This window comes from Martes martes, assembly GCF_963455335.1.
Source record: "Martes martes genome assembly, chromosome: 13".
In the NCBI taxonomy this organism is placed as follows: domain Eukaryota; kingdom Metazoa; phylum Chordata; class Mammalia; order Carnivora; family Mustelidae; genus Martes; species Martes martes.
In genome coordinates, this window is record NC_137901.1 from 2509517 (window position 1) to 2522136 (window position 12620).

The 12620-nt window shown below is 55.2% G+C and overlaps 1 protein-coding gene across 1 annotated transcript in view; it reads right to left on the minus strand.

Annotated features, from left to right (window-relative positions):
- Positions 1-9036: 9036 nt before the first annotated feature.
- The window catches only part of ZNF236 (zinc finger protein 236), a 104861-nt gene continuing 101277 nt past the window's right edge, over positions 9037-12620 (minus strand). The window contains exons 30-31 of the mRNA XM_080821676.1: positions 11675-11851; positions 9037-10703 (exon numbers count right to left, since the gene is read on the minus strand). Of these exons, the coding sequence (XP_080677802.1) occupies positions 10579-10703; positions 11675-11851 (302 nt within the window). The 3' untranslated portion in view covers positions 9037-10578. The remainder of the gene's footprint in view (positions 10704-11674; positions 11852-12620) is intronic.

Sequence of the window (12620 nt, forward strand, 5' to 3'; positions counted from 1 at the left end):
ATGATGCTTGCGTGGTGTCTTCTTTTATCTTTGTTCTGGTCTGCAGAATGCGGGCCCCAGCGACGCAAAGATGAGAGGTCGCACCGCAGGGGTGACACGGGGCGGGCTGTGCTGTCGGGGGGCGGGGTGCGGGCTGGTGCCCAGTGGCTTTCGCATCAATAAGGGAGAGTGGACTAGAGGCCACAGTTAGGGCACTGATTCGCTATGTCACCAGGAAAAGAATTTTCATTTTGTCTTTACACAATCTTTTAAAGTGTATTTACATTTCATTATCTTAACGAGAGGAAACACCTGTTCACGTGAGCTAAAGAAACTCGGGGAAACTACTCCTTGCCACGCAAAGCCATGGACAGCCATGAAGGTTTGGGAAATTCTATGTGTTGTTGTTTTGGGTGACAACAATTTTGTTTCAAAAAAGATAAGCCAAAATCTTTGTTTTGTCTTGCTTTTAACTCAAGTCCTGGTTCCCTTCTGTCTCGGCAGCAGCCAGGAGGGACCTTCTGCACCTGAGAGCATAGCGGGGCGGCCCCCATTCTGGGACAGTCGCGGGAGGGCGCAAGCGCTCTGTCCGGAGCCCCCAGACCGGGCAGGCCTGCCCTGCTCACCAGGCGCCAGCCCTTCCCTCCCCTTTGCCCCCAAATGCTTCAACCAAGGAATCAGGAAAATCACGCACAGAGTCACTTTTTTTAAAAGATTTTATTTATTTATCTATTTATCAGAGAGAGCGAGTGAGCACACGCGCGGGGAGCAGCAGACTCCCCACTGAGCAGGGAGCCCGATGTGGGGCTCAGTCCCAGGACCCCGGGATCACGACCGGAGCTGAAGGCAGACGCTTCACTGATGCAGCCACCCAGGCGCCCCGAGAGTCACATTCTTACGATAGTGTTTTTGGAGTTGGCAGGTCTCTTCTGACGGGACGTATACAGGACACACCCTCAACGGTAAATCAAGGGTTAATCCTGCAGGGACACAGCAACTGGCATGACAACACTCGGAGACATAGTTCAAAATAAAACCAGGCAGAACTGGAGCTGAACCTCGGGACGATCCTCGGGACGTGCGCTCTGCCCGAGCGCTTACCCACGAGGTGGGCACCAGGCTGAGCTCCACGAGGAGGGGTTTTGGGAGCCCCAGACACAAGCAGAGCCCAGAGGTGTCCCGGGGGCAAGGGAGGCGCAGGAGGGACTCCCCATCAGAACGGGGAGCCACGCCGCTCCGTGTAGATTGGGACCGTGTGTTGCCACCGTCGCCAGGCCGCCAGGAAGAAGGACCCTGCAGCTGGCGGCGCGGTGTGAGCCCCACCACGGGGGGCGCGGTGTGAGCCCCACCACGGGGGCGCGGTGAGAGCCCCACCACGGGGGCGCGGTGTGAGCCCCACCACGGGGGCGCGGTGTGAGCCCCACCCCCGGGGGGGGGGACACTACAGGCAGAGCAGACAGCTCAGGGGACAGAAGGTCTGCGGGGGGCACGGACCCGGACTGGATCAGTGGGACGTGGTGGGGATGCTGCGTCAGGACACAGGGGTGCCATGGGACACGGTAGCCCGGGACATTGGGGTGCGGCTCCCCCTGGACTTGAGTTTGTGAGGAGACAGCGCAGGGAGTGTGGGGACAGCTCTCCAGTGGGATGAAGGACAGGAGTTCAGGGTGACTTGGGGAGGTGGGTGTCTGGGGCCTGGAAGGCTACGCAGGGGGCGAGGGGTTCTGAGTCTGGACACACAGCTCCCCGCTGGGCTGGAGCCGGTCCGAGGCCTGGGCGCGTTTCCTCCACTGCTCCTGTGTCTTCACACGCCCTTTCCTCTGTGTGCCACACGCCGGGCATCTCCTCCCGCGAGGGCCTCACCCCATAGCCTCCCGTGGAGCGGAATTGCTCCCCAGAGTCCTGCCTCGGAACTCAGTGCAGCGAGGACCAAGGGCCTCGGCGCAGGGGTGCAGGGGGCCATGAGGGGCACGGGGGTGTGAGGGTTCCGAGGCACAGAGGGGCACCGGGCGCACAGGCGCTTGGAGGGCGCAGGGGGGCCCAGGGGGCTCGGAGGGTGAGGGGGCACAGGGGCGTGGGGGGGCACCGGACACGCAGGGGCTCAGAGGGCTTGGGGGGCACGGGGGCGCCAGGCACGGGGCTTGCAGGACCGCGGCTGTGCACAGCCTCACACAGCAGCCCTACCTCCCCAGGCTACCCCCACCCCCCCGCCCCGATGCTGGAATCACCCCAGGACCGGGCAGGAACACACCCCTTCCTCTTCCCCAGAGAGGTGCCAGCACATGTCCTACAAGGATTTCTCTGCCCTAAGTCGTCACCGCGGTTCCCAGCAATGGGACACGGAGGCAGAGTCGGCCACGCGGAGTCCGTGAAGGCCGTGTCGCTCGTGAGCCGTCAGCGTCCACCTCAGACACGGAACCACTTCCCTCAAAGTGGCCGTAGAACCACAGGAGGTCGTCCACGCTCTGCTTCTGCGGGGTTCGCTCAGCAGGCCCTTCGCCGGCCAGACGAGGCCACTCTCATCCTGGCGGCGGCACAGGGGGCTTCTCAGCCCCGCTCCCCGGCCTGTGGGGCTGCGTGAGGTCGGCTCCCGATGCTAACGGCTGGGTCAGCACCGGAGAGCGCTCGGAAGCCGGTGCGTCCTGCGGCCAAGTCCTGTGCTGGCCGGGGGCTCCCATCCCCAGTCTGAGGCCAGCTTCTGACCTACGTCCATGAGGGCAGATCCAGAGTAGAGCATAGACGCGGGGACAGGACGCAGCTGGCAGTGGGTGCCCGCGGCTGCCAAGGGAATAGAGACACCGGGCTGCTGGGGGGATAAGGGTGCCTCCGCCCACCCCTCCTGGATCTGAATCTGCCTTCTGAAAAGGCACCCGGGGGGTCTGCACCTTGAGGACCTGCCCCAGCCTCCAGAGGGGAGCCACCTGCACGCCGGCCTTACCGTGAATGTGGCAGGAGCGGCTCAGATGACGAGCGCCCCGGCCACAGAGCTGACACGGAGCACCCTTGTCTCCCTGAGGACGGGACTTGGCGAGCAGACCGCAGGGAGGGGAGCGAGTCCTGGCTAGGGCAGCGCACAAAGCAGGGGCCCGGAAGGCTCGTCAGTGACTGTGGCTGTGGTCATGGGCATCTCTGTCCTTTGCTCCCCCCAGAAGGCGGGGGTGTCCAGGGCCCACATTGAGGAGGGCAACCCCCAGGTGGGGCCGGAGCGGCCGGGGCAGCGGCGAGGGCCCCGACCAGCCACCTCGAGTGTGCCCTGCCCCCTTGGGTCCCCGCTCTGTCCTCTTGCGGGGCAGCTGCACACCTGCCGCGTGGGTCTTAGCTTCCAGACGCTGCTGTCCTCAGAAGGGAACCGGGCTCCTTGGGAAAAGGGCTGGTCCCGGGCGAAAAGGCAGGAAGAGCACAGTCTACTGCACCAGTGCGAGAATGCACTCCAGGAACCACAGGGCCATGGCCAAAGGGCTCAGGCCCTGACTCAGGGGCCTCTCCTGGTCAGATCTGGGGATACTGGGGCATCAAGAGCGACCCTAACCGACGGCAGCCTGGGAAGTCCAGCAGGAACCCATGAGTCTGTACCGACAGGAGCACGGGGCAAGTGAAGGAGGGCAGGCAGGAAGCCCTTCCTCACCGCGGAACCACGGCAGGTAAGCCCCCAGGGGCAAGCGGCCGGACAGGTAGCCGCAGGCTTCCCAGTCTCACACAAATGCCTACTGCCTCGAGGGGAAATGCCTACACTGGGGAAAGCTGACATCAGCGCACCCACAAACCCTGGAGGGAGAGCTGGGGGACTGCCCACTGGAGGACTGGCGCATGGCTTTCAGGAACGTTCCGGAATGGGTGCCTCCAGCCTGAGAGCCAATGCTGCCCCCACCCAGGACAGAGTCCGCCTGAACAAAGACATTACTGTCCACGCTTGGGGCCATGCCTGAACGGGGTCCCTGGTGCAGAGCACAAAAGGCCTCTTGTGTACTCTTCTTGAGACCTGTATGTGCACTCGGAGCTCCTTCAGAAATACAGGGTTAGGGGCGCCTGGGTGGCTCAGTGGGTTAAAGCCTCTGCCTTCGGCTCAGGTCATGATCCCAGGGTCCTGCGATCGAGCCCCCCATCGGGCTCTCTGCTCAGCGGGGAGCCTGCTTCCTTTCCTCTCTCTCTGTCTGCCTCTATGCCAACTTGTGATCTCTGTCTGTCAAATAAATAAATAAAATCTTTAAAAAAAAAAAAAAAGAAAAGAAATACAGGGTTACATGGAGAGGACGAGGACTTGGGGTTATTCAACGTGAGGAAGATAATTCCGAAAGAATCAGGAAAAGTGCAGAGTGGAGCGTCTCGGCGCAGCCGGCGGGCGCTCGCCCCTCTTCACCCAGAACGAGGACGGAATTGGCGACATCAGAGCAAGATGAGCGGCTTTGTGCTAATTATAGGGATTTCCTCCCACACAGCTCGGTTACCAGGGCTACTGACAACGAATGCACTGACACCGAAGCAGTGCAGGAGGCCCCGGAGTCACGGCATCGCGGAGACAGCCGCTCATCGGTGGAGAGTGTGAAGCGTGTGTGTGCATGCGCACGTGTGTGTGTGTGCGTGTGCGTGTGAGTGCATGTGAGCGTGTGCATGTGTGTGTGTGTGTGTGTGCGAGCATGTGGCTGCACACATTTCTCATTTCTCCCTTTTTCCTCAGGGACTAAAAAGCGTTAGAGTCCCTAAAGGTCTGCGTGACCGTCGAAGCTCGTCAGCGTGGGGACAGCGCTGCGGCCCGTGTGCGGTCCGTTCGCCACTGGTACCCGCCACACAAGTCCCCGCTGGCACAGCAGGCCGAGCGACGGCCTCCAGAGGGCGCAGACGCCGTGTCGCCAGCAGCCGCGGAGCCCAAGCTTCACCCCGACCTGAGGCCCCCGGGAAGTCCAGATCTGGGCGCTGGCACAGGGTCCCGGGTCAGAGACAACAGGGACGGGCAGTCCCGCATGGGGATATTCCCGAGCCCGAGTCCCATGGGGCGCCCCGGGAGATCGCCGCCCAAGGCACGGGGCCGCGTGCAGGACAGGAGCCGGAGCACAGGGACTCTGAGGCTTTTACAAAAGGCAGTGAGCTGACCTTCCCTCAGAGGGAGACGGGTCGTGATTACACTGGCCCGGGGGACAGGCATCGCTCCACTCTGGAGGGAGGAGCTCCGTCTCCCAAGGGCCTGTCCTGGACCAACGGCCTCGAGGAGATCTGGGATGGGAGGCAGACAGCGCTCTGCTCTAAGCCGTGCGGACCCGAGACACGTGGAGGGATGCCTCCCAACGTTCCTGCTCGTGACTGAGATTATGAGTGGAAGGAAGGGATTTAGTCAACTCATTTTACAGACAAGGGGACAGGCCCAGAGAAGTTAACTGAGTGGCCCCCGACAGCCAGTCATCAGCGCCAGGGCTGTTCTGAGTCGAGGTCCCGAGTCAGCCTATCCCCCACGCTTCGCAAACTCATGCCTTCGCGCTTATTTGCAAACGCGCTTACATCACCAGAGTCAAGCATGCCAGAAAGTCTCATCTGGAGAAGCTCTGTAAAGGTTGCGGTGATCCACTTTAAAGAAAAAATGTTTCCATAATCTGATCATTTGTTCTGAAAAACCCACCCACCCACCAATTTTAAAACTTTCTTAAAGCAATATTCCTCCTACAAACAAGCAACAGACATCGCGAACAATTTCTCACCATTCCCTCTGAGCAAAGTGCAAGGGAAAAAAAAAACCCAAATCATTTTAGGTAGTTCAGTCCAAAAATGTATGGAGTCCCTGCTTTTGTGGAAGGAAGTAGACAAATGACAGAAGATACCCTTCATGTGTTAATTCGACAGGACACGGCTCCATAAATTTCAAACTTCTAAAAGTTCGGAAATATGTCTGTAAGGAGGATTAGATGCTATAACGTGACCTAATTCCACTGGCATTTCTGGGGAAGTCCAAGATCCCACATCCCATGAGCGGACACACTGACACTGGGATCGACTTTCACTGCAAGTCACTCTCAAATACCTTGTAAGTGACAGGAAATGGACAATTATCCCCAAGTACAGAAAACAAGACTTCTCATGCTCTCCAAACCCGATGGATCCCAATTTATTGCGAATTCAGCACCACCGTGTTGAGTTAACCCTTGCTGAAAATGTTACCTACAGAAAACAGTTCTAACTCACCCCAAACCCAAAGAAGTAAATATACAGGAGTTTTAAAATAATGTAAAAACTACTTTTATTATTTTTAAAGCCAGCACACTGGCTTTTAGCATAACTACCCATTTCTAACACAAAATTGGACTAAAGAAATAGCATCCATTGTATAAATAGACCATGAAACAATTTCGAGGATAAAAAAAGAATTCTTTTGTAAATAGAAAAAAAAGCTGATTTTCAAAGTTCTCTTTCGTGGTGAATCGGGAAGGAATCACTACATCACTGTAGAACCTGTCAGGTTACAAATCCTGATTTAAGACCGAAGTCTTCAGGCTGTAAAGCATTACACATAAAAAAGATTAAATAGCAAAATCTTTTATGGTTACTGCCTACTGCTCCTGCCACTTAATCTTGATCTTTAGTGCTCTAAATACTTTACCGAGCGCCTGTCCGTGCAGGGCCGACGGCTGAGACGGGCAGCGTGTGCTCCTCTACGCGTGCGTGCGCCCGAGGGAGGGGCCTGCTCACACTGGGTCGACGGTGATAAACGCAGGACGCTAGGCTTACGAACCTTCCCGACGTAAAGAAGACAAACATGGGACTTTGAATCTTAACAAAATTTCTGCCTGCCCCCACCTTTTAATCAGTAAAGATGCAACTAGGTTTTTAAATGCTGATTTCCTTAGAATAAGGTAAAGATGTCGAGTCCCCAAATGCAAATGTAACACTTCTGAAATTCTAGTCTAAAAAACCAAAACACTAACATTGTATGAATAGAGACTAAATGGCAAAAAGAGAATTAGTCTAGACAAGTGCACAGTGCCACTTCCGCACTCCACCTCCGCCTCACGTCACATGGCAAACCTGAGACAAAGAACAGATTAGTAATGATCGACCCTTGGATTCATTTTTTTGGTGGTGGGGGGGGCACAATATTGACTCTGAAATAAACTTCTGGGGGAAAAAAAAAAGGCAAAAAGCAAGCAGATGAGGTCTCTAAAAATAATACCCAGAACGCGGTCCTATATGTCTTACATATATTTTCTTAAAAAGATTGTTACTGACATAAATCTGCGTGATCACTTGATGTTAAAAACGTGTATCTTGGTGAGTTACGTGTATTTCTCGGCAGAGAGGAAAGCCCCAGGAAGAACTCGTAAAAACCTCTGGCACCCATACCGGCGCGTGTGGCTCTAGCACGCAGATGTTCCACAAGCCCTTCCAAGAGGCCAGAGAACCGAGGCCTATCCGCGAGGCTCGGACTCATGTTTGCTTACGAGCGACAGCGGGCGGGGGCGCGCGAGACACGGAGTGGGGGACGCGATGCCCAGGGCAGTGCTGCGCTCGGACGGAAGACGAACCCGATGGGATGGAGGGAATCGCTCACAGGGACAGAGGCTCACGGCGCATCGGCCCCACCTCGTCAGAGGGTAACGAGCGGCCTGACGGGCCCACGCGGCTCTGCCCGGCAAGCAGGTGCCTCCATTCCTCGAGGGGTCTGCCCTGTCCACCCCCGGCCACGCACCGAAGGGTCAGCGGAGCTACGGGAGAGCTCAGGGTCGAGGCACCTCACACTACACTGTTGAAGAGGCGTGTTTGTGTGCATCGACCACCGCTCTGGGAAAACAGGACCGCTCTGTGTCCTCCAGTGGACTGGACCCGGCCCGTCCCAGTCCCCCGCCACCGCCACATCCTGAGAACTCTGCCCGGGTTTTAAGCTGAGTGTGTGGGCAAAGGAAGCTCTGCCCCTCCGCCCACGGGAATGCTTCACGGGCAGCTGACCACAAGCTTAAAGACACTCGTGAACTTTGGAGAGGCCTCGCTCGCCAGGGCCAGTCACGCAGGTGACCGAGAAAAGGAATGACGCCGGCAGCTCACAGGGACGGCGTGCCTGTCGCTGACCCGTATCCTGACTTTTTAACTTTGAAGCTCTTCAGCTACACCTTGCAAGTTTTCACTGTCTAGACTTCACGGAGGCAAGGGAAAATAGCACGGAAGTTCTGCTCTGTTAAAACATTATCTGAACTCGAAATTAATCGATGTGCCAAGCTATCATATAGTAAATATTTTAAAAGAAAAAAAATTAATCACACTTCCTAACTTCATTTTTTATTTATTGTTATTCCAAAGCAGATATGCTATGATGAGATATTTCTAAAAATACAGTTATCTATTCTCAAAACCCTGGTTATGCAGGAGGCTAGAAATCTGGTCAGAAGACATTTACCGACCAGTAAAATGCAGAGACCGACCTGTACGCCGCCAGAGGTTCAAGTGAAACTATGTCTTCACAAAACCTTGTATCTCAAGGGATGTTTTGCAAAGAAGCAGCTTTTTTAATTAGGAAGTAAATAAAAATAATATATTAAGGTCTTGTGTTTGCCTGCTAATGATAATTGAGAAAACTCACAGAATGATATCATTGATAGATCTTTTTTTTTCTTTGATGAAAATAAAAGTAGATTTAGATTCACCTGGTAAGGCCTTACTTAAACAGGCAGCTGGCCAATACAGTTCGCTGAACTACGCTTTCTGTACAATTAGGAATTAAATACACCCCTTTTAGAGACTTGTCCTGAGAGATGACATTTAATGCTACAACCAAAATAAATAACCTAGCAAGAACAAAATGTTTTAAATTCCAATAATTTCAACTTTGGAGATATCTGTTCACCAAAATTAATCAACATTTCTAAAATATTTTAATACAAAATTATAAAAGAAAAGTGCATTAAAAGCAGAATCTTTAAAACTCTGGCACAATTACAATTATTTGGAATATACAGACTACAGCCAGCTACACACTGACATCAAGGAAAACCTCGGGATATATAGTAAGTCCAGTATCACAAGAATAAGTCAAATAAGGCTTTTTTTTTTCCTTAAAAAAATATACAATACACAAAGCAGTTTGAAAAAAAAAGTAATATTATTTAACAGTTTTCTGACTTAAATATTTTCACATAACAAAAGTTTTTATATCATCATCAATATGACTTATGTACATATGCCAAAAAGTGAACAACAACGAAAAATCAAAAGATGCCCTTTGAAAAATAACAGTGAAAATGTCTCTTTCTTCAGGAATCCGAAATGAGCTCCTCTCTTAATATACAAAGTCCATACAATATTTATAATAAAACTGCTCTCTTCTGAAACCAGGGAGGCCATGAGACAAAATAAAGGCAATCATTTTTCAAGAGAAAAACAAAAGCAAAACAAGCCCACCTTCATGTTACAGTGAACAAGGTACCCATTTATGACTCTGATGAGCACAGCACTGGCCTGACGTGCTCGTGGGGAGTCGGAACTCTGATACGCTCTCTCTGCCGTCGGGACGAGCGCTACTATTTACAAAATATACTGTCCAGCCACACAGAGGCCCATACATCTGTCTATGTACATGTGTATTTATATATAGAACATATAAATAAATCTGAAGGAGAAATTCACATGAAGTAAAGAGCTTTCCGTCTTTGGAATGCTGGGGGAGCAACGCGCACTCTGCCCCGGCTCGGGGTGGGATTTGGTTTGGGACGTGTTCAGTGTGGCACCATTGATGACAGTGAGAGTTCCCTGAATTAGACGACACACCTGCCCACGCGTGAGGAGAGGAGCACAGCAGCTCTAACCCACCGACACACCGCCTCGCGCCGCGGGGGACGGGACCAGGCTCACTCTACTCCGAGGACACGGTTCTGCCCTCGCCTGCATGCGACATATGGCTTGTGCTTTCTGTGGTCACCTAACCCGCGGCCCTGAAGGTGGACTCGGGCAGCACGTGCGGCCCCGCCCCATCCCGCGAGGACACGTTCATCCTCGTTTGTGCCCCCTCCACCATCTGTGCCCCGACGCTGCATCCTTGTAGCTGACAGTCCGAGATTTGTCACACAGAGAGAACGGACCAGCCATCTCTCCAGTATTCTAGTAACTTACGGTAGACTAAAAAGAGTCCGTTTCTAATTTCAAAATGCACAGAGAAAGAAAATGGAAAACACTTCCCTGCGTGTTCTAACGTTTCTCTGAACCTCATGCACCGATTTTACATTTGTTTCATAAGCTACGCTTCTTACAACAGAAAGCACGAAGGAAAATCTATCTTACGTGTTCCATGTTAACGTTCGTCTTCGCTAACACAAAGAGGCCACGGCACGGGACAGTGAGACCCAGTTCACTCTTTGTAACTGGAGGCACTGGCCGCGACGGGAAGGTAGAACTGCCTAGGGTCGTACCTGAGTTCAGTGATTTGTAGACAAACGACAATAACGTGCTGACACCACTCTCAGTTGTTCCTATCAGTCTCTGAAGACAATGATTCTTGAGATAATTTTATAGCTAAAAAACTAGCATGGTAACATTTCTTAACACCTGAAGCTTCCAAGAAGAAATTCCAAGTGCTCCGTTCTCCGCAACATTTAACTTCAGAAACGGCCTCGGTGGCAGGGGTGGGCCGGGTCAGAACACGTTGGCCAGGGCCTGCCACTCGCTCGCGGACTCCTGGACCACCTCCTCCAGATGGAGGGTCCGGCCCAGCTCCTCGGCACCGTGCTCCTGCGGGACGATGGGCTCCTGCAGGTTTCCTGCGGCACAGACGGACAGACAGCAGGCAGAGTCTCAGACACACGGCAGCGTGCAGGGACTCACGATGGAATAAAGACAACTTAAACCGAGACGAGAGATTTCTAAACTGATTTGCGATCCACCCCACAGGAGGAAGAACTCGAGCTGCGGATGAACCACGTCAGGGGCGACTCCTGTTCCTGAACGTGCAGAAACAGCCCTTGCTAGGCAGCTCGCACGGTCACGGCTACGTACCACGGGGTCAGTGCCAAGCGGTCAGTCATGAATGACAGCGGTACAACAGGCACGAACTCCAAACAGGAAGAAAAGCAAGACGCACTGGGACGTAGACGTGAGAGCAGAGGTCCGCGGGGCACGCAGCGTCCGAGCCCTCCCCGGCCGCCCTGTCTCACTCGTGGATCCCACTGCCCTGAATACCACGCCAACTCCAGACACCGAACCGGCCCGGGCCCCACCACACCGCAGCCAGCGCGCCCCAGCCCCGCACCGCAGCCCGTCTGGGTGGGACCCAGAGGAATGGCAGGGAGATGCTCCAGGGCCTTGCGGCCTGGTCCGCCCCCTCGGGTGGCACTGGCATCGGAGTGGGCACCCAGTGGACACACTCGCCCCGCATGCCCGCTGAGGGCCCGCGCGCACCCGGACACCCCGCCAAGCGCACCAGGACCCCATCCCCCCGCCGCGTGCACCCGAACCCCCCACCGTCCGCACCCAGAACCTCCGCTAACTGCACCCGGACTGCATGCCCGCCAAGCGTGCCCAGATCCCCCACCGCGTGCACCCTGATCCCCCGCTGTGCACACGCGGACCCCACCCCACCTGCCACATGCACTCGGACCCCCACTGTGCACATGCCGACCCCCCAGCAAAGCACCCAGGCACCCCCTGCCGCGTGCACCCTGACTGCCGCCCACCCTCCAGGCTCGGAGCCCCGTGGGGCGTCCCACGCTGGGAGGCCCGGCCGCCGCCTCACCCGTGTAGCTGTGCGCCCGTTTCATGTGCAGCTTCATGTTGCTCTTCTGCGTGAAGCCCATGACGCAGTAGTCGCACTTGTAGGGCCTCTCGCCCGTGTGCTTCTTCATGTGCACCTGCAACGCGCTCTTCTGGTTGAAGGCCTTCTCGCACAGGCTGCAGCGGAACGGCCGCTCTCCTGGGGAAACACGGGCCGTCGGCATCTCCCGCGGGCACCGTACGGGGCGGGACGCTCTGAGCGCGGACCTGGGGTCCCCAGACCTCCCGCCCCTCGGACGAGCGCACGGCTTCTAGCAACTCTGCCCCGCGGTGAGGCATGGGACAACACGTCAGTCAAAAGCTCCTCCGACTCCTAGAAGCATCCAGACGTAGAAGCAGACACAAATGGTTTAAACAAAGTGTTCTGAACAGTGGGGGCGGCAAGGCACAGCACACGAAGTACAGGAGACTGTCACATCCACTTCACGGAACGTATAACTGATCCAGCATTTTAAAAATGTCATTCTAATTGCTTCGACGTTAATACAGAAACGGAAAGGTGGAAGGGACATGGGCACATCGACTCCGGGAAGAAGCCCGAATCCTGTGCCATCCCGCTCTGCACCTGCCGCGCACTCCCCGGCCCGCAGTCCCACCCCCTCGCTGTCCCTGACTCCGCCCACACACTCATCCAATGCCTGCCCCCAGGGCCACAAGCCCTTCCCCTAGGCCTAGAAGGTTCTGTCCCATCGGCATGGCTACCTTGTGGCCAGGCATCTGTCCCCTTTCCCTGCATGGCCTCCCTGGACCCCGTGTTGGCATGAAGGCCCACATGGTTGCTCCGGTCCCCAGGTGTCACCCTCCGTCGCTCCAAGTCTGTCCCTCTCCCCCAGTGGCCAAGACACAGAAGGGCTTCCCACCCTGCTCCCCATGCCAGCCAGAGACCTAAAGCAGCCCGAAGCTTTCGG